Below are 26,997 nucleotides of genomic sequence, written 5' to 3' on the forward strand. Positions count from 1 at the left end.
TATGACTGTAAAAAGCTGTACATTGAGAAAGAACAAGAAAGATATACCGTAAGCATAATTGAATTATGGAGTTGGCGATGTTGCTAACAATATCATGGCCCCACAAGGAGTCGGAATTAAAGGCTGACTGCTAACTCTGAGGCAGTAATCAGCAGCTAAAAGCTCAGTCTAAGGATGGATGGATGGCAGATTAGGAAAAATGATTAAATTTGTCTTAAATCAAAAGAGAAAACTACAGATGAAGTGAGCAACGTAAAATGATTTTGGAAGATCTGTAGATTGTTGCTGGAATCTGCAGATTTGTTCATAGAATGGTTAGGGTCAAGCTTGAGTTGTCAGCCCCTAACATTACACATCTTCTCAGAACCAGCATGTTTGCATGTAACATTAAACCACAAAAATAGTCAACCTGCCTATTTGGTGAACCCAATTCTTGTGCCACGTGACATGAGGTCAGTCTGTGGCTCACTGTGCCCCTGAACAGAAAAACATGGCAATCACTGTAAAGGTGGACGATCATTTCAAAGAGACTTAATCTCAGCTAAGAAGGCAATAGCAAACCACACCTATATTGGTGCAAAAAATTGGTATGGACGGAGCCACAAGTCACTGCGAGTGACCTGGCAACTTGACATTTTTGAAATGCTCAGGAGATGATACACCGGCACTGTTTCGTGCAATTTTTTTGTTGCAAACTCCTTCCTTCGGGTAGTTTACACATCACACTGAGTCATGGGTTGTTTTGGTAACCTAACTGAATCAATCAAAAACATTAAGCCCGATCCAGGCAAAATGTATCCTTTTATACCACAAGACGTGAATTCAGTGCGATAGTAATAGTTTCCTTCCCAAGATCCTAGTCGTCCAGTTGCAATCCGGGTATCACAGCGCTACTCCCACTCTCCGAAAGCAAACCGGAAGATCCCCATCCAGCGGCATTTTGAAATCCCCCAGGCAGAAAATAACCTCTGCCAGGAAGAAGAAGAAGAGGAGGACGGGAGACAAAAAAAGCTTTAGGGGAGCCACCTGCACCCTAACCCCGATCCGGGGAGGGAGGGAGGGGAAAAAAACGCGGGCTTGAACAACTTCCTACTCCGCTGCCAGCAAGCAAACGCTGCGAAGACCAACCCTTTAACCAGGGGTCTTCAAACTTGGCCCTTTTATGACTTGTGGACTTCAACTCCCAGAATTCCTCAGCCAGCTTTGCTGGCTGAGGAATTCTGGGAGTTGAAGTCCACAAGTCATAAAAGGGCCAAGTTTGAAGACCCCTGCCTTTAACTGCCGCCAACGTGGAGCTTAATTTCTGCCCTCTGGCAACGGCGGCGGCGTGGAGGAAGCGATGAACGGTCAGAAAGGGGCGGTGGCCGATTCTTTGCCCTCCCCAGACGGTCGCCGTGCCGGGCTTGCTGCCCTGTAGTTCGCGGCGTCCCTGACTTCTCCCAGCGGCCGCGGGGGTAAAGGCTGCCAGAAGGGCTCCTCGGCGAAAGGAGGGAAGACGCCAAGCAGCGCGGCTTTTCTTCGCTTCCCTCCTCCGGGGCTTTCGTGTTTTGTTTTTTATTATTATTATTATTATTTTTTGGCGGGAGGGTTTCTGCCATGACTACAGAGAGCGGCGCCGAGTGAGCGCGCGTTCCCCAGCCGCCGCCGCCGCCGCCGCCGCCGCTTCTGGGCACCATGAGGGGACTGGCGCAGGTTTTTTTCCTGCTTCTGCTGTATCTCGGCGAGGTAAGTCAGACATTTGGAGGTTGAGGTCAAGGGTGAGGGGGGGGGCAGAAGCTGGGGGTGAGGGGATCGACCTTCTTCTGCGGGAGAAGTTTTCGGTGGTCTGGCCGTTTCTCTCCCCCCCCTAATTCCCCCCCCATCCCCGCATTCCCCTCTGCCGCGGAAGGGGCAGCCCCTCCCCCCCCTCCGACCAAACTTGCGCTTTCAACTCTTTTAACTTCCTCCTTCCTACCTGTTTACTCCCCCCCTCCCCTCCCCTCCCCGCTGCCGTCATTCTTGTGACACCAGCCTGCCTTTTTTTTTTTTGGGGTTTGGTTTGGTCAGCTGGGAAAGTGGGAAAAGCTTTCCTTTAGTCCAGGGGTCTTCAAACTTGGCCCTTTTATGACTTGTGGACTTCAACTCCCAGAATTCCTCAGCCAGCTTTAGTCCAGGGGTCTTCAAACTTGGCCCTTTTATGACTTGTGGACTTCAACTCCCAGAATTCCTCAGCCAGCTTTAGTCCAGGGGGTCTTCAAACTTGGCCCTTTTATGACTTGTGGACTTCAACTCCCAGAATTCCTCAGCCAGCTTTAGTCCAGGGGTCTTCAAACTTGGCCCTTTTATGACTTGTGGACTTCAACTCCCAGAATTCCTCAGCCAGCAAAGCTGGCTGAGGAATTCTGGGAGTTGAAGTCCACAAGTCATAAAAGGGCCAAGTTTGAAGACCCCTGGTTTAGTCGCTCTGCTCCTATTCAGAAAAGAGGCGGGGTTTTTTTTTTTCTCGCGTAAGAGGTTTTGTGCCGATAAGACAGAAGTCGTTTGGGTATCCCCCCCGTCCGTCTTTTTGTGCCAAATTAGGCGCCCGAAAACCTCTTCGGGTCAACGGGCTTAGGTTTTGCGATCCCACCCCTTGTAAGGGACCGTTCGCCAGGAGTCCAAAAGCCGCCTGGAAAGTAGAAGGCAGGCGAAGATTGAACAGTGCAGAGACGATTCGCGGGCGGTTGCGAAACCCTGCTTGGTTGTGACCGCGTCTAATTATTGAATTGTTTGTATTGCATTCCCATACGTATGTCATTAATAAATTAAACCTCGTTAAGCATTCTAGAGGTTAAGTAACACCTTAAGTAACACCAGCTGCCTGCAATTAGTGCAGGTTCGCATCCCACCAGGCTCAAGGTTGACTCAGCCTTCCATCCTTCCGAGGTAGGTAAAGTGAGGACCCAGATTGTTGGGGGCAATTAAGCTGACTTTGTAATAATGCCGCTTGGGGGGTGTGTATGTGAAAGCCCTAATAAGCAGGCATATACATAGAATGAAGGCTACTGCTAAGCTTGTAAGCCGCCCTGAGTCTTCGGAGAAGGGCGGGATATAAATGGAATTAAAATAAAAATAAAAAAATATATATAAAATTACAGAAATCCGGATAGCTCTGCGCTGCACGAGAGGGTAGCTTTTGCTCTGTTTTACTGTGGTTGCCTGGATTTTTGCATTCCAAATAATTCTATCATTAACATCGGAATAAAAGATAAGCGAATAAGGTGTTCAGTTTGTGGTGCGTGGCCTATCTCATCCATCGTGCTAACTAAGCCGTAGTCGCCACAGTCGCCACTTTTGGCTTGAAGTTGCCACTCAGGTTCACAAATCGTAGTTTCTAGTCACAGCCCTAGAAGTGAACGCAATGGCTTAAAGCTCTGAATATGAGTTCCCGAAGAACTCTAATAAAACATTTTCAAAGTTGCAAGTTTCAGTGTGACAGAAAGGGGGAATAGTATGTGAGTGCAAAATAACCATGTTAACAACAACAACAACAACAACAACAACAATGTAAAGGCTAAGCATGAGTCCAACTTTGAACCATTCACACATGGTTCATGGTTTACTGTTTTAATAATTTTAATAATAATTTAATAATAATAAATATTAATAATAATTTAATGCTTTCATGGTTAAACAGTGGTTTAACTTAATGTGAACCCTAGCCTATGGATTCCTGAAGTTTCGAATGCGTATTTAAATGTTTGTTTTCTGAAGTGACTTTTCAATTTGCATGAAAAATCATTGTGCCAGTAATCTAATCTAGTCTAGTCTAATCTAATCTGTAACCTCAAAGTATACCTGTTAATTGATTTGTTTGGTAAATCTAGTCTTTAATGCTGTTTTTTAAAAAATATTTTGCCCTTCCCACTTTTAAGAACTATGGAGGTCCACAAAAGAGTTTTTATTTGTATGGGTTATATTTATCAATATTTACCATACCAAAAATTAATGTAGACATATTAATAAAATACTTACTAAATCATGTAATAAATTATTATAAATAATGGTCATTCTAAATGATACAAGTTATAATGATCATAAATATTATTAAACCATTAAATATTAACATACATAATACTTTGCCATGGACACTATACAACTATTTTGTAACAAAGAGAAAAGTGACATTTTAAATTTTTGCAAATATCTTCATTTTGATTTTGTGGACCCCTAAGAGGATCTTTGGTGGAGGGGCTTGGCATCCTTGGACCACAGTTTCAGAAATGCTACTTTAATCCTTTACAGCTTTAATGGAGTTGGAAGGGTGCAGTTTTGCTACCTTCCTGTATTTGCTGAATATTTTGCTTAGTTTTTTTTCACTTGCTCTGTGTTCTTTTTTTATCTTCCTGTGGTTTAGCATGCTGACCATAAAACAGAGCAAATCTTCCTTCCATTTTTCCCCAAATATATATCCATTTTAATATGAGTTTACAGAGGAAACAATTATTCTAATATGCTATTACAAAATGAACAGATGGTAGATAGCTGAGATAACCAGTAGAATGGAATAACAAGCTGGGAATTGTACCAAGGTTTGCAGAATTATACTATGCCATAGCTGCTTGAATTTGGTTAACAGAATATACTAAAATTGGCTAGATTCATAAATCAGAGATAACAATGCTGTGATTTAGGGTGAAATTAGCCCTCAGTTTGTACATGATCCAGGCCATTGGGAACCCCAGCTGTTAATAGATGCAACTTTAAAAGCCTGCCTCCTATATGTGATGCATTTGCTTGCAATATTCCCACAAGAAAGCTCAGTAGCCCTCCTCAATTATGGAATATGCTAGGAATTTAAAAAGAGTGAGTGTTTTTTACAATGAGATGGAAAAATTTTGCCTTTTTTGATACTGCTGAATTATAGCTCTTAGCATCTGTCACCACTGGGCATGCTGGCAGGGGTTAGTGGAAGTTATCATTCAGCTACATTTGGAGGATTCTGATTCCCCACCCTGGTTAATGATATGGTTGGTTTTGCAGGTTTAGTTATATCGGCAGCAACAAAATTTCCTTTATTGTTACTGCAGTTGTCATCTACGCATTAACTTATAAGATTTATATAATACTTTGGTCTGAACAGCTCTTAGGAATTTGCAATTATCTATATTTGTTGAATAACTTTAAAAATATGGTGCTCATCAGAATATAACTTCTTTCCTCATAACATTGGATAGATTAGCCAATGTAGTGACACCTTTTTGCATATATACATCTGCCCCTTTGCTACTGTTATGATACACCAAACTACCCTGTTTTCCCCAAAATAAGACCTAACTGGTAAATAAGCCCTACCTCAAAAATAAGCCCCCGTTAAGATTGTCAGCCAGACGGATTCATTTAATACCATATTTTCCTGAAAATAAGCCCTAATGCAGGGGTGTCAAACTGCCAGCCCACGGGCCGGTTGCATCATACAAAGGCCGCACCCACCCCAGCTCTGGCAATGCAGAAAAAGTTGTGATACATCGTGAGACATCACATGACATGGCAAGTTTGACACCCATGCCCTAATGCAGGGGTGTCAAACTCAATTTCATTGAGGGCCGCATCAGCATTGCGGTTGCCCTCAGGGGGCCGGGTGGGTGTGGCCTGGGTGGGCATGGCCTACTGGGTGGGCGTGGCTAGAGTGCATATGGCCTATTGGGTGGGCATGGCCAGCTCTACATCGTTTGCATCAAGGGTGCCTATGGGGGCCTGGGCAGAAGTGGGGCAGATCTGAGGGTCTCTGGCAGAAGGAGGGTCTCTGGGCCAGGGCCAAGGCAGCGGGGGCCGTTCCCTCACTGTTTCCAGGATGGATTCGCGGGCCACATGAAACCACTTCGCGGGCCGGATCCGGCCCCCGGGCCTTGTGTTTGACATGTCTGCCCTAATGTATCTTTTGGAGCAAAAATTAATATAACACCCAGTCTTATTTTTGTGGAAATACGGGTATAAACGGATCATAAACTGATTACAGTGCAGCACTTGGGTAAATGTAGTTGGTTGATTGTGTAAATTAGCTACATTTATGGTAAAATAGAAAATTTGATTAGATCTTAATTCTGTTAGCATTTAGGCATACATCAGGATCTCAAACTCTTAAGGTCCTTCAGTTCTAAGGCAATGATGTCTGTGGACAAAAGGGCCTGGAAAATTAGAACTCCTCGTTATCACCATCCCTTCAGTATAAACCAGCTCTCCCCTTCCATCCCAGCCCTGTGGGAAACCAGGAGAGGATTGAAGGGGAAATCCTCCTCCACCCTGGGTCTGGCTCAGTATGGAGAAGGAAACAAAAACTTTGTAGCTGAGCCAGGCTGAGGTGGGTAAGAGAAGATCATCAGTCAACTCCAGGATTTTTTTTAAAAAAAACACAACTTTATTAAAGGTATCAAAAGAACATAAGAGTCCACACATATGCACAGCCAAAGAAGATAAAATACGTCCGCCCTCCCATATACACAGAGAGAGTTCTAACTACAGCTACATAACTTTTAACTGCCATCCAGGACTCCAGCCAACTTCCTCTCAACTCGCTTCCAAACTTTTTCTCCCTTCCTACAACCTGACAGATTCCCCCTTCTTTTCTTCCATCTGCGCTCCGAGTGTGGTGACTCACTTTGCGCACATAAGGCTGGCTTGTGATTATACGGCTGGCTGGGCCCCCCTATATAACCTAATGGGGGTAAGTAGTGAGGAGTCCTTGATGCTCTCTTGAGCTTGCTTGTTTTCTTGCAGACTTTTTGTTACCCAAACTAGGTAACATCATGAGTACTGACAATGTTACCTAGTTTGTATAATGAAACGTCTGCAAGAAAACAACCAAGCTCAGAGAGCACCAAGAAGACTTCATTTCAACCCTGAGCTACAAATATTCTCCTTTATTGGGAGTAAGTAGTGACCTAAGTAAGGGATGCGGTGGCTCAGTGGGTTAGGACGCTGAGCTTGTCGATCAGAAGGTCGGCAGTTTGGCGGGTCGAATCCTGAGTGCCGCGTAACAGAGTGAGCGCCTGTTCCTCGTCCCAGCTTCTGCCAACCTAGCAGTTCGAAAGCACGTAAAAATGCAAGTAGAAAAATAGGGACCACTGCGGTGGGAAGGTAACAGCATTCCATGCGCCTTTGGCGTCTAGTCATGCCGGCCACATGACCACGGAGACGTCCTCGGACAAGCACTGGCTCTTCGGCTTTGAAACGGAGATGAGCACCGGCCCCTAGAGTCGGAAACGACTAGCATGCATGTGCGGGGGAACCTTTACCTTACCTAGTGACCTAAGTATCATTGGGATCTTTCACTGAAGATGCAGTGAGAAATAAATAGCTATTTTATTTCATGGTCAAATCATTAACATTTGGCATCCTTAGAAGCCAGTGGAAAAGTATATAACAGTAGGAATGCAAAGAACATGTATTCTTCTACAGATAAAATTTGCAGATATGACAAGCCACAGATGTACAATGCCGTTGCATCATCTGAGACTTAAGAATTTTAAAAGAACTAACATGGTATTAAATAAAGAGCTAAAAATGCCAATGAGTGCGTTCACACTTTGTGTCAAGTCGTAATTTAGGATTTGACTTAGCAACTTGATTGAAAAGAACCTTGAATATATTGCAATCCATGATTTATTGCTTAGCATAAAAGTAGCAACATTTTTATAGGTGCGGCTTGTACTTTAGCACTAGTAAAAAAAGAAATTCAGCCTCCAGAGGCCTCAAGTTTATGCCAGTGACATTACTGAGGATAAACCAAAATGTTCGGCCGCATTTCAGTGTTGTTACCTGATTGAACAGGTAGCAGATTGAAACAGATGCATTAAACTTATCAAAACGTTAACCCTAGGGGCTACGGGATGCCTGTTTTTAGCTTAGCAAGTTAGTAAATCCAAAGAACTATGTTTTATTCAGCCAATCGCTGAATGGGCCATGAAGCTCATTCTTTCCAGTGCTTATATATATAATATCCATAGCACTGCTTTAGGAATATAGTGAGCTGATAAGTTACGATTTACTGAATAAACTAACTGGGGTCACAAAACACACTAAGGCGTAAATGTCTGCAAATCATAATACTTCGCACAACCTGCAAAATAACTATGGTACAGTGAGATGTGTGAATCCGTTAGCTGCAGTTCTGCTAGCTTCCTCAGTAAGAAGTCAGTTTAAAATTCCAAGCTTTCCCATCTCCTAGCCAGTATCTCCTTCACCTTCAAAACAAACCTGGAAGACACCCCCCCCCGAGGTTCTAAAATCCATCACAGAGTAATGTGCCCAAGGAAAACAAAGCTTTATGAGACACTAGTATGAGGGAGAACAAAGCTTCATGGACACTAGTACAATAACTATTATCCAGGTTCAAGGTGGAGTTTGGAGACTCTCAGTTTGAATGGGGATTTGTTAGCACTTCAGCATGGCTGATTGAGGAATTCACAAGTCATAAAGTGCCCAAGGTTGGTGACCCCTGCATTAGAGGGTTGGAGGAGGTAATGAATTGTAGCTAATATCTGCTCTATTCAAGTTCTCATAGTTACCACAGACAAAGAGGAAGAAGTCGTTGCCTGGAGAAGTGATATGTAGAAACTGTCTTGGTGTGGAATCACTCAGAGCAATAAGTTGCTTTCTTTTCTTGCAAATGAATAGCAAGGCCAGCAAGGAGAAGCAGACACCAGTAAATTGCCTGTGTCACTGAAGCAGACATGTCAAACACAAGGCCCCGGGGCCGGATCCGGCCTGCGAAGTGGTTTCATGTGGCCCGCGAAGCCATCCTGGAAACAGTGAGGGAATGGCCCCCACTGCCTTGGCCCTGGCCCAGAGACCCTCCTTCTGCCAGAGACCCTCAGATCTGTCCCACTCCTGCCCAGGCCCCCATAGGCACCCTTGATGCAAACGATGTAGAGCTGGCCATGCCCACCCAGTAGGCCATACGCACTCTAGCCACGCCCACCCAGTATGCCACGCCCACCCAGGCCATACCCACCCGGCCCCTTGAGGGCAACCGCAATGCTGATGTGGCCCTCAATGAAATTGAGTTTGACACCCCTGCACTGAAGAGTATTTTTGCCTTCCTGTAGATTTTGGAAATGGAATTTAAAAATGAAAAGGAGGAAGAGTAACCATCATCCAGAAAAGACTCAGCAACTGAGCAATGGTTACTGTTCCTAGTTGTCTTTCCTAGATTGTTGCCATTCCAAGCAAGCAGTTTGTAAATGTTTATAGAAGATGCTAAAGACACTGTTGCATTACCTTTGCATCTCACAAGCAAATTGGTTGAGATGCCATTTTAACTACTTATGACCGTAATGGAGCCTGCCCATTATAGTTGTAAGTCACAGTGATTGTCAAATGGATCATGTAACTGACCCAATTTTATTACGGTATGTTTCTTGTGGCAGTTATATTGTAAACAAGGCAGTTGTAAGCACAAATGCTATGGTTATTAAGCGAGCCCATTGTTCGCTATGGCCTGGTTTCACTGAAAACTCAGAAGTGATGATTTTATGCAAAACTTCCATAAAATGTGGTCATGTGACCACAGGACACTTCAAACTGCCATAAATAAAGCCATGTTGCTTAGTGCCTGAAGTGTGGTCACATGGCTAAGGTGATCGTTGTTAATTTCAGGTCCGGGAAATAAGCAGTGGTGGGATTCAGCCAGTTTGCACCACTTTGGCAGATCCGGTAGCTATTTTTTTTGTTGCCCAGGCCCAGAATGGATTCCAGAGGTGGCATCCACACAGAGAACCGGTTGTTCACATATTTGAATCCCAGCACTAGTCGTAAGTCTCCATTTTCAGATAAGTTGTAACTTTGACTGGTTGCTAAAAGCAACCATTCATAAATTGGGGACTACCTGTAGTGATAGTAAAGTCTTGGGAAGGGGATGAATCTTCATGGATTGGCAGTAGTATGATAAAGCACTTGAGCCTTGTAAGTCGGTGTAATCAACATATGTCTTGCTGACTGCACCAAGTTAAATTTCTGAATTCAATTTCATTTCATGGAATTGTATAGGACTCAATGAAGTGCCGTTCATTTTCTCACTAATGTATTGTGCAATCCTGCTAGTTAATAAGTTGTGTTTTATGGAAGTTAATTCACTAATTCATGATTTGCAAACCACAGAAACTTAAAGCAGGATTCCTTGTTTTCTTCTTTTAAGAAAAAAAACTACTAAGGTTCTGCAAGAGAGTCTCCATGAGAGATGTAAGGGAGAAAAACTAAAATGCAGTCAATTTTCTATCACTAGAGTTCTACCTATCTTGATCAGAGATTCTGGTTTTTTTTAAAGTAACAGTTTCATTGAAACTGAAACTCTATGAGAATATTTTCTTAAAGCAATTTATGAACCTAGCAGTTACCATGACGGATGATGAGGAAAAGTAATAGTTTATAATGGTAGATCAGTGTTCTTTAAAAAGAAAAAGATTTCATTGCTGTTTGGAGATAGGATAGATTATTTTCCCAAAATGATAAGCAGCTTCTTTTAGTTGGTCTATTTTTATTTTTATTATGTATTATATTAAATATTTGTGCTTAAAATATTTATTTAGACAATGCTGTACTTGGCTAGATGGACTAGGATTTGAACCTAACTTAGTTCACACACTATGCTACACCAAAATCAAACACATTATGGCTTAGTGCAGTGACAGTGAACCTAAGACCTGTCACAGGTGACATGCCAGGCCTCCAGACCCTTTGGAGAAAGCCCTGCCTTCACGCGGTTTCTGGAGCCCCCCAAAAGTATGCAAGAACAGGGCATGCATGCTTTCCCACTCTTTTGGGAGGCTGCAAGGCCACACACAAGAGCATTTTCCAATCAGGGATTATTCAGTGCACCGTTACCTGTAGAAAAATGTCCCTTCACTTAAACCCAGATTTATTTTTTTTTAATGTTACAAAGAATCAGTGTGGACAAGGAAAGCTGTCTTCCTGGGGATGTATAAAGGTTGGGGAAAAAATTGTGTTATCTGAAATAAATAGTGCCCTAAATATCTATAACCTCACTTTCTACCTGCCAACACTAAGTATAACTTCTACGGTGCAATAAAAAAGGAAAATAAGCATTTTGATTGATATTCTTTATGATATTTTAATAATATACAGGCAGTTTCCTAGTTAAGAACAAGTTCCGTTTCAAATTCAGAGTTTTAATTTGAATTTGTAAGTCGGAACTCATCTCTATGAATAGACTAAAAAGGTAAAGGTTTCCCCACACATGCATGCTAGTCGTTTCCGACTCTAGGGGCCGGTGCTCATCTCCGTTTCAAAGCCGAAGAGCCAGCGTTTGTCTGAGGACGTCTCCGTGGTCATGTGGCCGGAACTCATCTCTATGAATAGACTACTTATTACTAAAAATGGTGGATGGCATTCTCCTTCCTTGAGCCAACAAACCAACAAAGCCACACAATGAACCTCTGAAAAAAAATCTGTATATTAAAAATGTGTGATTTCAGCAGTCATTTAAAATACTGCACAGCTTCAGCAGTTCATCCGCTGGATTCCATTTTAGAGAAATCGGCAGATCTGGTTGTCCTTAAGTCTGACAATTGTAACCCTGGGATTGCTTGTAGATAAATTCCAAGGTGAGTTTTATGCACATCTGTCAGTATTTATCTCTCAATTATATTTAATGCAAACAGCTAGCAGTTAAGGAATTTTTTTTCTGTTAGAGAAGGGAATAACAAAGTTATAGATCTGTTGATGTATAGTATGATTTGTGGCTGAAGAATGCTGACTTCATATCTAGCAATAAAATGTGGCTGCTTCCAAAAATAGCGTATGGAGCATATGGAGAATTTAAGTCAAGAAAAAGTAATCTACATTTTTTTCTGTTGCTCAGTCAAGATGTGCTAATTTGTTGACAATGCTGAAGGAAAAAATAAGGAAGGGAGAATTAGTTCCAATTATTGGTAATTTCTCTTCACTTTAATATAAGAAATTTTTAACTACAACACTTAGCAAATAAATCAAAACAGATTAATAACATTTTATATTCAGCGTAGCAATAGCTCTTAAGCCTGTGGAATATGATTCATTTTTTTAAGCAACTCAGATAATTTTACAACTCACAGAAGTAAAAATAAAATCCTTGGAATTCTTGGCTTTTGTGAAGTGTACATATACCAGTTCTTGTATCCTGATTCTCCGTTTAGGATTTGTATTTAACCTCTAATGGAAAATAATTTCAAGTAAGTTGATGTTACTACCTTTCCCGAGATAGCATACAACATCCTGCTAGTTTCACACTCAAGTGCTTCAGATCCTCTCTCACACTTCCATAAGGTGTTTTGAACCTATTTTTTTTTCTTTTTCCGAATTACTTCTGCCAGATTGTCACAGTGATATAGTGATAACTTATATGCCACTTTCAAATTTCTGCAAGCATTTTCTTGCCATTCATTGTTCAGGAATGTCTTTTGGAACAAATTAAGGAGTTTTAACTAGAGACTTATTTTTAGATTTACAAGTATTTGTGAATTAACTAGGAACTTACTTACCAAAGGAAGACCATATTAATTCTCTGAACCCTTGCTTTTCTGTACCAGACTCTCCATACCTATGAAACTGAGCAGTTGTCCAATTGGCAACAGGTTGTTGGCAGATGATAAAGGATAATGACAAAAATTAATGGCACAGGATCAGTTGTCTTTGGTAAATGAAATATGCATGCTTGGTGGATACAGGCTTGTATATATGCTCACACTCGGTATAAATGGGGATTACATTTACAATCATATGCTTTGGAGATGAATAGGCTACAGAAAAAGATTGCTTTCCCAGTCATTATGGGTTAGAAATTTCAATTGAATGATATAGACGTGGAGTAAAATTGCATATAGAGGCCTTGGACATATTGTAAGATGCATTTAAAGCAGATATGCGGAGAGCATTAAATGAGATTATCTGAAGTATCTTGTATTAGAACCATAGAGATGTAGTGATATGGGCTTGAGGTCCCACAGTTACTGTTATACAGATTCTTACTGCAAAAATACCATAGTTGCTTAAGTTGCAGATTGCAGTTATGAAAAAGGAAACAAGCTGAATAAAGCCTTTTTTTCTAATTTCATTTTTCCCCCTCCTTCTTTTTCTTTTTGGAATTTACAATGAAAGCTTCGTTTCCCTTCTGTTTTTCCTCTTTGTATTGGCTAAGCCAGTCTCCTTAAAGAAACAAACTCTTAGCTTCAACCTGGGCTCCAGCTGCTCAGGAAATTAGCAGCCAAGTTGTTTAGGGAGCTTCTGCCTCTTGTATGGTGAAAGATGACTGTTTCCCTCTCCCTCCTCACTTTAAGTGGTGTGAAAGCGTCTGGTTATGCTGCACTGCTCATTTTATGTTGGGCAGTGATAAATGAGCAGCAGGAACATGAACAGAGAATTTGGTTAGAAATGCTGCTCTATTTGGCACGTTGGCACTACTCACTGCAGCCAATACCACTGTCAGCCTTGGTATTTACATTGGCTGGCCTAGTCTGTGCTTTGTCCAAACTGCCTTTGGTCGTACCAGTTAACTTTTGCAACTAGGCGAGACTGGGAGAGCCATAGGAACATATACGAGTAAATGATTATCCAAAGATCATATATGCCAGACAATTCAGTGGGTAAATGCTTAATTCATATACCATATTAGGACAGCTCACATACACACTAACTGTAAATCAGTTTATTTTATTGAATGATTCATTTTTTATCTATTATCGTCTGCAATCGTCTACATTAAAATCCCTTAGCCTCAGGGTTACCTAAATATAAACAAGAATGTGTGTGCTTTGTTTAGTGCAGGGCTAGGGAACCTTGGCTCTTTTATGACTTGTGAAATTCAGCTCCCAGAATTCCTGAGTCAGCATGGCTGGTTCAGGAATTCTGGTATTTTGAAGTCCACAAGTCATAAAAGAGCCAAGGTTCCCTACCCCTGGTTTATTGCATTCTGAATGCTTAATAACACTTATGGTGACTGGGTATTCATTGTTTAAAAAGACTATGCTCTTACATTAACTTTAATGTGGAAACCAAGCCATTGACACATTCCAGTAAGCTGGAATATTTTAAAAATCATGGTTTTATACGGTGTAATTTAGCTTATTTGTTTGGAGAATCATACAGTTGGAAGTGATCCTGGCCATTGTTTAACTCCAGCCACTGTGTAAAGCAGGGGTGTCAAACTGCCAGCCTGCGGGCCGATTGCATCATACGGAGGCTGCAATGCAAAAAAAGTCGCGATAGGTTCCATCACGTGATGCAGCGAGTTTAACACCCATGATGTAAAGTGTAATTACTGTCATCAAGCCTTTGATTAAATACCTCTGGCAATGAAGCCTTTGTTCCAATAGAACCAACCTATTCCATGGTCAATCAATATAAAACAAAAAATCTCCAAATGCTTGTCTGAAAACTGTTTCACTGAAGTTTCCATCTCTTGGTTCCAGTCTGTTCTCTGGAAAAACAGAAAATTATTTTACTTTTATTTTTTGCTTTCGATTTATGGCAGAATAGGAATCTTCGTATTGACTGCCTTGATCCCACCAGGTTAATATTTGTTTAAGAATCAAATGTGGTTTTTTCCCCCAGGGCTGTTATCTTTAATTTTAGCACAAGAGCCTCTAGTCCAGGAACAGTAGCATGATTTATTTTATACTCTTGGGCGTAACAAGATAATCCTTTGAATTAATAACCAACTTGAATGTAGCTGGAGATTTTTACCAGGTTCTTAATTATCTGTGATTTTGTTTTCATTTTGCTTAGCCATGATTCTTAATATGTGATAAGCCCTGGGATTTTTATCAGTTAATAAGGCTTCTGCATAGTTCTCATGAAAAGTACAATAATCTCTGTTCACGATATTATAGTAAGCCATAATATGATTTACTGATTTTTGGCTTAGTGAATCTCACCAATATACTTCATTCAATAAATTTACAATGCTTTGTTAGGTAGATTGTTTTAATGATAATGAATAGAAAAAAATATTTCCAACTTATTAAAAACTTTATGGCTTCAGTAAGAAAATGTGCTTTGCCTGCTGTTTCATCATGGATTTCAAATTTAACAATTCAAAGTAAGACCTTCTGGGAAAAAAATAACTGTATGAATTATTTCTAATTTCTTCATTATAATTCAGGATGTCTTTTGTTTCTTAAATCTGACAGAATATCATCTTAAATTTACTCATGCATGAGAAGTTGTGTAGAGTGTGTGTGTGTGTGTGTGTGTGTGTGTATATATATATATATATATATATATATATATATATATATATATATATATATATACCTCAGATAAAGGGTATGACTGACTGATGAGAACATAAGAAGTTCGAAATGATCATCTCAGCCTCCCAAATTCTTTATTAGCAATTTGAATAATTTACACAAATAATGAGCTGTCATAAGTTGACTATATCCTGAGTTCCGGTGGCGGCGCGGCGCCGAAGACAGCCTCCCCTGGCTGCCCGCGGCTCAGCTGTTTGTTTTTTCGCCGAAACAGCGCCGATCAGCTGTTTGGGCGAAATTGAAGCCCCCTCCTCGGGAGAAGAGGAGGGGGTGAGGCCCCAGGTAGGGGTAGAGTTCTCCGAGGCCGCCTGAGCTTGGAGCTTGGGCGGCTGAAGGATCGAACTCCCCCGAAGCCTGGGTTGCTCCCAGCTGGCCGTCGTCTCTGCTCCGAACTTCCTGGAGCAGAGCCAGGCGTCTGCGAACCATCCCTGCCTGAAGAAAGGACTATGATTTAAAGGAGCAGGCAGAGCGGTACAAGAGGAAAAGGTGAAGAGGACTATTTTACTGTACTCTCGAACTTGTTGGACTTTTTAAACTTTAATTGAAAGTGCGTCATAATTGAGGATTAAAAGATGGCGGCTAAACCTCCCTCTAAAACTCTTCGGAGTGGAGGATCCTCGCCGGTGCAACAATCATCACTACAGGCATTGCACCCTCCTGAAGTGCTGACATCGAAGGATTTGCGAGATGCCTTGGATAAACATGCCCAGGTACTTTTGGAATCAATTAATCAATCAATTGCTGATAAATTTGCACAGATGGAGGAGAAATTGGAGAAATTTGAGGAAAGAATGGAAGAGAGGTTGGAACAGAAGTACAGCGTGATGAAGGTAGACATTTTGACTTCAGTGCATAAAGTGGCGGAATGTGTGGAAGATTTAGATGAAAAAGTGGATGATTTGGCTCAAAGGAATGCTATACTAGAAGTAAAAGCGCGGGAGAATGAAATTGAAAGAGGCAAGTTGGAAAGGGAGTTAAGCCATGCCCAATATTACCAGATGCAGTTTGCTGTCAGAATTAGAGGCTTAAAAGAGAATGTTAAAGAAGATTTAAAGCAGCTGATCTCTGAGGCTCTCGAAGGGGTATTGAACCAGCCAGCATCTGAAATAAGAGCAGCTATGGATAAAGTGTTTCGGGTGAATTCATGGATTGCCAGACAGAGAAAGTTGCCTAGAGATGTGGTGGTTTATTTTGCAAAAAGAGAAATTAGAGATCAAGTTATACAAGCTGCCTATGATGCTAAGGTTGTGATTGCTGAACAAGAAGTCTTGGTTTTAAAAGAAATTCCTCCAAGGATTTTAAGGGGAAGAAAGGACTATACATTTCTTGTGCAAGAGCTCAAGCAAAGAGATATAAGGTTCAGATGGGAGATTCCAGATGGGCTGATGGTGATGTATGAAGATAAAAGGTATAGGCTGATTACTGTGAAACAAGCACGTGATTTCTACAATAATGTCTTAAAAGCAACCCCATTAACGCTCCTGGAAGCTGGAAAGGGATCTGGAGAAGAAGAACAACAAGAGGAGGAAACAGAGGAAAATGGTGCTGGAGGAGATCAAGCTACCATCTCTTTGGATGATCCTAGAGAGCAAAGAGTGACGCGTGCTGCTTTAAAACGAGCAAAGAAAATAAAAGAACAAGATCAGCAAAAGTCTTCAGATTCTTCACAACGCATTCATAGCCAAGCTGTGGGAGGAGCACGGCCTAAAGTAACCAGTCCTATCAAAGCTGTGGTCCAAGAGCTTTTCGGGGATATACATGGCAACTAAATTTTTAACCTGGAATGTTAATGGACTAAACTCACCGCAGAAGAGGAAGAAAGTTTTTCAATATTTAAAACAATTTAAGATAGATGTTATATGCCTGCAAGAAACGCATATTAGAGTTTTGGATCAAAAGTATTTATTGAACTCGAGGCTGGGTACGCAATTTGTTGCTTCTGCAGAGAATAAGAAAAATGGAGTGGTTGTTTATATTAAAAGTGCCTTAACAGCGGACCTAATTGAAGCAGATAAGCATGGAAGATATGTTATGATCGAGCTGTTGTTTGAAGGTAAAAAGACGCTTTTAGTTGGATTATATGCACCAAATCAACAACAAGCTGACTTTTTTAGTTTACTTCATACAAAGCTTACCCAGTTGGATTATAAATCCTTTATTTTTATGGGGGACTGGAATGGAGTTATGGATGTACAGTTGGATAAGGCTGGAGCCTTTAAGCGCATTCCAAGTCACGCTAGACTGCCTAAATCTTTTTTTGAAATGAAGGATGACCTGGAATTGCGAGATATTTGGCGTGAGAGACATTTGCAGGAGAAGGATTATACATTTTATTCTGATAGACACCAATCTTTTTCGAGGATTGATTTTATTTTGTTGACTAATGATTTTCTTTTGAGAACTAAAAAGGTGAAAATCTGCGCAAGAATTATCTCTGATCACAGTCCAGTGTGGTTGGAGATTGATAAGGAAAGAGGAGATAGACGCTCATGGCGCGTAAATGAGAATTTGTTTAGAAATCAGAGAAATGTGGAAGAATGCAAACAGCGGATGAAGGATTTTTTTGAGATGAATATGAATAAGGGTACCTCTATGGATATGGTTTGGGATGCTAGCAAGGCCTATATGAGAGGGGTGTTGATATATATGAATAATAGACATAGACGTGCAGTGGAAACTAGAAGGAAAGAACTGGAGAATGAAATAAAGGAAAAAGAAAAGGCTTTGATTTTGAACCCAGAGGAGGTGAAGATCAAGGAGGCTATTAGATTGTTAAGAGGACAATTTGATAAATTAATGGCTGATCAAGTGGCGACCAATCTGCGGTTTGCTAGGCATAATACTTTTTGCAATGCTAATAAACCAGGCAGATGGTTAGCTTATAGACTGAGGAAAAAACAAAGGGCATCTAATATAGATAAGATTGAGTATAAAGGAAGGGTTGTGTATCAACAGAAGCTTATTAAGGATGCCTTTGTGGATTTTTATTCGAAATTATATACTAAAGAGGACATTAATGCAAAAGATATTGATACGTATTTGGAGAAGGCTAGCATCCCGGTTCTTACGCAAGTACAAAAAGAGGGGATTAACCAACTGATTACAGAAGAAGAAATTTTTACAGCTATTAAGGAACTGAAGGTGGATAAAGCACCAGGCACTGATGGCTTGACTGCGGCCTATTATAAAAACTTGCAATTAGAGATGATAAAACCGTTAAAGGAACTGTTCCAGACAATCCAGAGGGGGGGAAAGGTGCCCCCGTCTTGGAGAACAGCTTTTATCTCTTTGATTCCGAAGGAAGACCAGGATGCTACTTTAGTTAAAAATTACAGACCGATATCGCTTTTAAATACAGATTATAAGATATTTGCTAAGGTTTTGGCTAATAGACTGATGAGGGTTCTGCAACAGGTGATTCATGGGGACCAAACGGGGTTTATTAGTGGAAGACAAATGAAAACTAATGTGAGACATATAGTTGATGTGTTAGAGTTTTTGGAAAGGCACAACCAGATCTCTGCTGCGCTAATCTTTTTAGATGCTGAAAAGGCTTTTGATCAATTGAACTGGCAATTTTTGTTGAAAGTTTTAGACAAAATGGATTTTGGGGAAAATTTTTTACAACCGATTAGGGCATTATACCAAAAACAAATTGCCCGAATTATAGTTAACAATAGTTTGACAACAGTATGTAATATTGAGAAGGGCACAAGGCAAGGGTGTCCGCTATCGCCCTTGTTATTTGTGTTAACATTAGAGATATTATTGGTTAAGATTCGGAATTCGGAAAAAATTAAGGGGATACAAGTTGGAGATCAGGATTACAGATTGAGAGCATTTGCAGATGATCTGGTTGTTACAGTGACCCAGCCAGAGAACTCTGTTGTGGACCTGATGGAGATAATAACACAATATGGGAAGGTTTCTGGATTTAAAGTAAATATACAGAAAACTAAAATTTTGGCTAGAAATATGACAGTTTCGCAGAAGGCTCTCCTAGAAGGATTAACTGGATTTGAGATTGTTAAAAGGGTTAAATATTTGGGGGTGATTTTGTCGCCCTCTAATACAAAGCTATATAAAAATAATTATGAAAAGTTATGGGGGAAAATTCAAAAAGAACTGGAGAGTTGGGAAAAATTGCAATTGTCTTTGTTGGGACGGATTGCAGCAGTGAAAATGAATGTCCTGCCCAAATTTTTATTCTTATTTCAAATGATACCGATTCTTAAGAAAGACTCTAACTTGGAGGAATGGCAGCGTGGTATCAATAAATTTGTGTGGGCAGGGAAAAAGCCACGAGTTAAACTTAAGATTATGCAGAATACTCGTGAGAGAGGTGGCCTTAAAATGCCTAATTTTAAATTATATTATGAAGCTGCTGCATTAGTAGGAATAAGTGATTGGATTAATTTGACACAATCGAGGTTATTAAATCTTGAGGGCCATGATTTGTTGTTTGGCTGGCATGCATATTTGTTTTATGATAAGAAGGTAGATACTGTGTTTAGGATGCATATTTTAAGACAGGCATTGCTGAGAGTCTGGAAGAAGTATAGACATAAGTTAAGCAGCAAGATACCATTGTGGGCAATCCCAAAACACGCAATAGAAAATATACATGCTGGTTTCAAACATGATGAGACTACTTATAAGGAAATTTTAAGTTTGGAAAGGAATATTTGGTGTGGATTGAGTTTATCCAGAATAAGTATAGGGTTAAGAAGTTTTATCTAGCATTTGAATAAGTCTTCTTTCGTTTTCTTTTTTCTTTTTCTATTTTGTCTTCTATATATATTTAATAATGCTAAGTTTTGTTTGATCCTATATAAGTTAGAGAGTGATGGATTTTAGAATTTATAGTTGTTAGTATATGGTTGTTTATGATTGCTTTTTTATATATATATACCTTGTATTTAGCTCTGGGAAGTCCGGGGGGGAGGGGGGTTGGGGGGAGGTGGGGGGGGAGGAGGGAGGGGGGAGGGGGGGAAGGGGGGAGGTAGGGAGGGGAGGAGGGAGGGGGAAGGGGGTTTTTTAAAGGAAAACTGTATTTTTAAAACTTTTCAATAAAAAAAAAAGTTGACTATATCCTGTGGATAAGCCTTGAGTCAGGCCAAAGCAGGAAAGAAAGAGTTAATTAGCAAGGTGCATTCAAAAAGCCTTGACAAATTCTTAACACATATATCCCTTGCCTTCTAGCTAATAAAAGAGAGAAAGAACCTGTGGCTCAGGAAGTTAAAACAACTGCCTAATAGCTCTACCATTACAAATTAATAGGAATATTTTAAAAAATACCTTTATCAAAATGAGTTACCTTATTTTGATTCTATGGGAGTATAAACTTATCTGCATTAACAAAAACCAAGCAGTAATGCAAAGTAGAACTAACAATAGGAAGATTTTTAAATTTAGTCTCAATTTATTTAATAGATTTGTATACCAGTCTTTCTGTCAGTGGAATGAGCCATAGATCACTGGTTTAAGCGAAACCATAATGGTTAGTTTGCACACATAACACTAATCGAAACTAAGCTACAGTATGGCTTAATATTGCGGGATTCTAGTGTCCTGTTTGTACATGTCAGGAAAAAAAATTATACAGGTATAGGCAGTGCTTTTTTTGTAAAAGAAAAAGGTGCCGGAATTCACACATGTCATACAAACCACCTTGCCTACCCTACAAGGTTCCATCCAAAAAAGGTGCTGGAACTCCGTTCTGAGCGTTCTATGAGAAAAAAAGCCCTGGGTATAGGACCAAGTCTTCTCAATTTTTTCTGTAGCCAGAGGTTTGGATAGATTCAATTCATAAAATTCTTCCATCATTATGTCTGAGCCAGGAAATGTACTAAACAAAGTGGAAATCACAAAGATTAATTTGCTATTAGAAATTGGCTTATTTTAGCAACAGTTCCTGATGCCAAGATAGTAAAGAATCTGCTGAACCAAAGCAAAAGTCTGGTTTGTTGCTTCCTGCAATGTCTGCGATGAAAGAAGAAAATACTTGTGCTCAGGGCTGATGTAGCCCTCTCCTGAATGGCCATCAAAATTACCTCACCTAAAACTCAGAAAACAGAGGAAGCTTTCTGATTGCTTGCCTGTAGTTTTGAGGAAAAAGATAATACAACAAAAATATTCACAATAGGAAATGTTCCAAATAGGTGAGTTGTTGTAGTCTATAAAAGTGGGAATTCTGACCCAAGAAGTCAATCTTCACCTCAGTTCTGACTTTTAAAAAGTTAGATAAGCTTCTGTTTCTGCTTCTAACTTCCGACATATGAAGTCAATGACAACAGTTACAAAACTTTTGTTAGGATTACTAATATCTTTAAATATTCCAAAAATGCTGTAACTATTTTTATGTTGCTACCAAAATAGCTTGTAGTAATTTTAAAAATGAAAGCCAATTTGATGTACTGGTTAAGGCATCAGACTAAAAACCGTGGGACTGTGAGATTTAGTCCTTGGGTACAAAAGCCCAGTGACCTTGGGCAGTCATTCACTCTCAGCCCTAGGAAGAAGGCAAGGGCCAAACTACTTTCAAAATCTTGCCAAGAAAAATTAAAAGACTAGTCAGGGCAGTGTCTCCAAGAGTCAACAATGACTCGAAAGCATACACAGACACAAAAATTGTCACACTTTATGAAATTTTTAACGGGACACGGTACATACTGTACCTCTCTCTCCCTCTCTGTTTCAAATATAAATAACCTAAGGAAGAAAAGTATTGTCATAAATGTCTGGAAAAATCTTAAATAGTTTGCATATTAAAGCCATTTATGTATTTTCGTAGTCACCTTCAGATTTTTTTTGTCAATTATAGCTTCTGAGACAGTCCTAAGTTGTAATTTCCCCCCCCCCCACTTAATAAGATGTATGATAGCTTAATTGGTTGGTGTTTACCTTCATTATTCAATTAATTCACATTCTTTACACATATCTATGGAACAGTTTCCTGTTTAAAGTGAAGTAGGGCGTCTTTAGGTCACTGCTGATAAGCAGCTATCGTCTTGGATATTTCAGTAGTGGGAAAAATGTTCTGGATTTTTTCAGTTCTTACCAAGTCCTGCTTTATTGGTGGCAAAAATAATTTCCTTCACATTTGAATAGCTCCACGTTCGCTAAAGAAACTGTTGCATATGTTTGCTCTGCAAGTGAATGCCAGTAGATCTCCCCTTTCTCATTCTTTCTCCTAGACTCCCTCTAGATGAGTCTAGAGAGTCTAGGGCAGGGGAAGGCAACTTTGGCTCTTTTATGACTCGTGGACTTCAACTCCCAGAATTCCTCAGCCAGCCATGCTGAGGGGAAAGGGAGAGGTTTCCAAGCTGAAACAAGGTGGCTCAGGAATTCTGGGAGTTGAAGTCCACGAGTCATAAAAGAGCCAAGGTTGCCTACCCCTTGTCTAGGTGATTCCTTGAATTCTTAATGCTATATGGCCTAACAAAAGACTTTGGAGTAAGCATGTTGAATATAACCCTCGTCCTCCAGCTTTTCCCAGACTAAAGTAAGTTCAAAGGATTTTTTTTTTGTATCTATAACTGTAGCGAAAGTATGGGGGGAAAGGTATATGCTTGCTGCTTTCTCAAGTGGTTTTTTTTATTCTTGTCCTTTTATTAAACAAAAAAATCCCAAAACGAATATATAATATTATAAAAGGGGGGGGGGAGAAAGCTAAAAAAAAGAAACAATACAGGACATATAATTACAATTATAGATGCATATATAAAGTTGTACAGTAAACATTTCAGTGAGTAGAAGGCATAATTTGTTACAATCATCCAATAACTAATACATATTGATAAATTATTGTTTTGTAAATTGCTGGTAACATCAGTTCTGCAGACACTGAATAGTCGGAGCTATGTATTTATATTTCAAATGCTATTGAATTTCTATTCTGTCTTGTTCTTTTTTTCCTTCTTATTTCACATTATACCCCACCTGCTCTAGAGCTCACAATAGGAGCCATGGGGGCTTCCTCTAATTGTTTGGATCTGTACAATAATAACCTTGTGAATTAAGTTGAACTGGAAGAAAGTAAGCTTCTGTTTCTCAGTCCAGTTTCTGGCACTGTTGACTGAGCACTGTTCTGGCACTGTTGACTTCACCTTGGCTCTTCCTACTTCTAACACCTTAATCATTACATTAAACTAGCTTATGTAGTGTAGCAGAATTGTAACCAAAGTGGAAAAAATGGAAGAAATATTGTGAACAGAGGTAGGTTTACAACTTGTAGTTCATGAGCCACATGTTTAAATTTAAGTTAAGTTTAAGTTTATTGAATTTATATACCGCCCTTTTCCCGTAGGACTCAGGGAGGTTTACAAAGTATTTAAAAACGTCAATGCAATACAAAAGTTAAAAACAGTTAAAAATAATTAAATTTGATCCCTGAAAAATATAAAACCCCAATTAAGAACTCTCAGCCTGGGCCAGAAAGCTCAAAGAGCCAGGTCTTCAGGTTACTCAAGATCTTTATAATGATTCAGATAAAGTCATAATAATACTTATACACATTAAATTTTAGATAAAATGACACTAGGCGAAAATCTTGACAAATTGGAAAACTGGGCCAAACCAACAATATCTAGAGACAGGTGATGATAAAACGTAGGCTTGCAACATAATGTGGCTGTTAAGAGAAACAACTGTAGCCTTAAGACACGATATCAGATGAATAATGTCCAGATCAGAGAAATGATAAGTGTACAGGTAGTCCTCAACTTACGACCACAATTGAGCCCAAATTTCTGTTGTTAAGTGAGACATTTGTTAAGTGAGTTTTGCCCCATTTTACAACCTTTCTTGCCACAGTTGTTAAGTGAATCACTGCAGTTGATAAATTACTAACCCGGTTGTGAGGGTCACAAAAGGTGATCACATAACACAGGACACTGCAACTGCCATAAATATAGGTCAATTTCCAAGCATCTGAATTTTAATCACATGACCATGCTGTAATGGTCATGAGTGTGAAAAATGGTCATAAGTCACATTTTTCAGTGCCGTTGTACCCTTGAAATGAACTGTTGTAAATCAAGGACTATCTGTATTCTATTATGTTTGAGTCAGATTACATATGGAATACAGATAGTCCTCAACTTAAAACCATTCATTTAGTGACTGTTCAAAGTTACAATGGCATTGGGAAAAATGATTTATGATTGGTACTGCCACAATTGCCACAGTACCTCCATGGTCATGTGACCAAAATTCAGGCACTTGGCAACTGGTTCAGATTTATGATGGTTGCAGCATTGTGGAGTCATCTGATCACCCTTGGCAACTTCGTAGGCCAGTGGTGGCGAACCTTTTAGAGACTGAGTGCCCAAACTGCAACCCAAAACACACTTATTTATTGCTGGGTGCCAGGTGGGTGTGGCCTACTGGGTGGGTGTGGCTGTGGTGGTCATGGAAGATTGGGTGGGTGTGGCCAAGGTGGGTGTGGTTACCTCAATGTTGCTCGTGGGGAGGGACACTTGGGGGTGGGCAGGGTTGGGGGAGCTCCAGGAGGTCTTTGGCAGGTGGGGCGGTAGACAGGAGACTCATCTTGTGGGGTGAGGTGAGGCAGGGTGGGGGTGCCATTGCCATGGGTTAAGGCAAGGGCTGGGGAAGCTGCTGCCTGACACCATCGGCCCCCGCACACAGAGGCCAGCGAGCACATGGGGGCCAACAGTGTCCGTCAGTAGCCACAGCCTGCTGGCCCCTCAACCAGCGCACTCTGGGGCTCCGCAGCCCATCACCAGCAGTTCAAAGAAGCCGCCTCCGAGATGGATGGTCGGCCAACAGCTGAGGAGGTGATGCAGTGGGTCGTGCCTGGGAAAAGGAGAGCATGCAAGGCCAGAGGGACGGGATGGGGGGGGGAGGAAAACCAGCCGTGCTGGGATGCATTCAGCCATGTGGGACCTTGGCAAATTAGCAGGCAGCTGGTTGAAGAGGGACAGTTGCCACCTCCAAGGCATGCGCGGGTGCTCACAGAGAGGGCTCTGAGCGCCGCCTCTGGCACCCGTGCCATAGGTTTGCCACCACTGTCCTAGGTGGCTTCAGACATGCAGAGTCAGTGATGGAAGCTGGATTCATTTAATGACTGCATGATTCACAAGAACTACAGCAAAAAAGTTCATAAAATTGTGTGTGGCTAATTTAGCAACCACCTTACTTAGCTGTGGAAATTCTGGTCCCAAGTTGCATTAACTTGAGGACTACCTGTAAATAGAATGCTTCCTGGTGACCACATGAACCAAATCCATGGAATTTTGGGCAGCATTTTCAGAACTGGTTTGCCATTGCCTTCTTCCTAGGCTAAGAGTGAGTGACTGGCCCAAAGTCACCTGTCTGGGTTTTGTGCCTAAGGCAGGACTAGAATTCATGGTCAACTGGTTTCTAGCCAGCTGGTGCCTTTAATCATTTCACTAAACTAACACACACATCTGGAATACTGCATTGATACAGATAGCAGCAACTGAAATATATTTAGACTGATAATGATAAGGTTGGTGAATGTTCTGAACATCAATTCTTGTACCAAAATTCTCGGCTCAAAAGTATTTTGCAGAGTCATTTATAATTTCCATGGGGGGGCGGGGAGAGAGAGAGAGAGAGTTATCTTTAAAAATAATAAAGATGAGATATAAATAAATAAGTAAAAAATTGTGGCTCTTAATTTGTACAGAGGGATGGCAATAAAAGCGATCATTGTAAATGATAACCTCCTAAACTGTGAAAAATGTTCATGCTTTAAAGCAGGGGTCCCCAACTCCTGGTCTGTGGACTGGTACCGGGCCGTGGCATGCCAGCAACCAGGCCGCACGAACAAGCAAAGTCCCATCTGTGGGATGCAGGCAGCACACAAAACCACGTACTCTCTGGTCCGCGGAAAAACCTTTCTCCACAGAATCGGTCCCTGGTGCCCAAAAGGTTGGGGACCTCTGCTTTAGAGAGACACATTCTTTGTCTGGTTGATGAAATGAGTTGCTTCTAAGGTTTAAGGAGTGCTACTTGAAAAGTTGTCCCTTAGTGTTGCGTGAGAACTGGTGGGGCTGTGAAATATTACTTAGTGCTCTGTCTAAAAGAGGAGAGAGATCAAATAGGAAATACTTTTTTCCCCCTCTCCCTGTTATATTACTCACTAAGAATAAAAGGTTTAATTAGTGGTTCCAAAAGCCCTGCACCCAACATCTGCTAGTGTTTTTTTTACCTACCAAATTACATTTTAATAAGCCAAAAAAGTGGAAACATCCTGTTCTGCGGGTTTTTCGCACCCGGCGGGCTCCTCATGAACTTGCCAATAAATGAGGACACGTCTCTCTGAGCGTTCTCGGGATGAGGGCCAAGACCGAAGTCCCAAGCTCTCTTTTGAGATACAAGCCACGCACAAGCAACAAGCAGTTATGTAATGGTTACATTTCAGCTATAGCCCTGTATGGAATGTCTTTGTTCCTGTAACTTTCTTGTATGTGTTACTTTCTTGTACGTGTTCCAACGGGATTGTCCGTTTTCACGTAGCAATGTCATCTGATTTCTGGTAAACTGCTACTTATGAACAGAAACAAAACTTATCTCTGCCCTGAGCCAGACCTGCGCCATTTTATGTGAGCCTTAAAATTCTACAAGCTAGACTCCAGCTGTATGTGGATCGAGAACTACCAGAAGTACAGGCAGGATTTCGAAGAGGCAGAGGAACTAGAGATCAAATTGCTAACATACGCTGGATCATGGAGAAAGCTAGAGAGTT

General features: G+C 40.7%; 1 protein-coding gene across 1 annotated transcript in view; it reads left to right on the top strand.

Moving 5' to 3' along the window:
* Nucleotides 1–1,448: 1,448 nt before the first annotated feature.
* PTPRJ (protein tyrosine phosphatase receptor type J) overlaps nucleotides 1,449–26,997 on the top strand; it is a gene marked incomplete at its 3' end in the record, with an annotated part of 142,580 nt that continues 117,031 nt past the window's right edge. Inside the window, exon 1 of the mRNA XM_083358716.1 lies at nucleotides 1,449–1,744. Within this exon, the coding sequence (XP_083214842.1) occupies nucleotides 1,675–1,744 (70 nt within the window). The 5' untranslated portion in view covers nucleotides 1,449–1,674. The remainder of the gene's footprint in view (nucleotides 1,745–26,997) is intronic.

The sequence above is a fragment of the Vipera ursinii genome, assembly GCF_947247035.1.
Source record: "Vipera ursinii genome assembly, chromosome: 1".
Classification (NCBI taxonomy): domain Eukaryota; kingdom Metazoa; phylum Chordata; class Lepidosauria; order Squamata; family Viperidae; genus Vipera; species Vipera ursinii.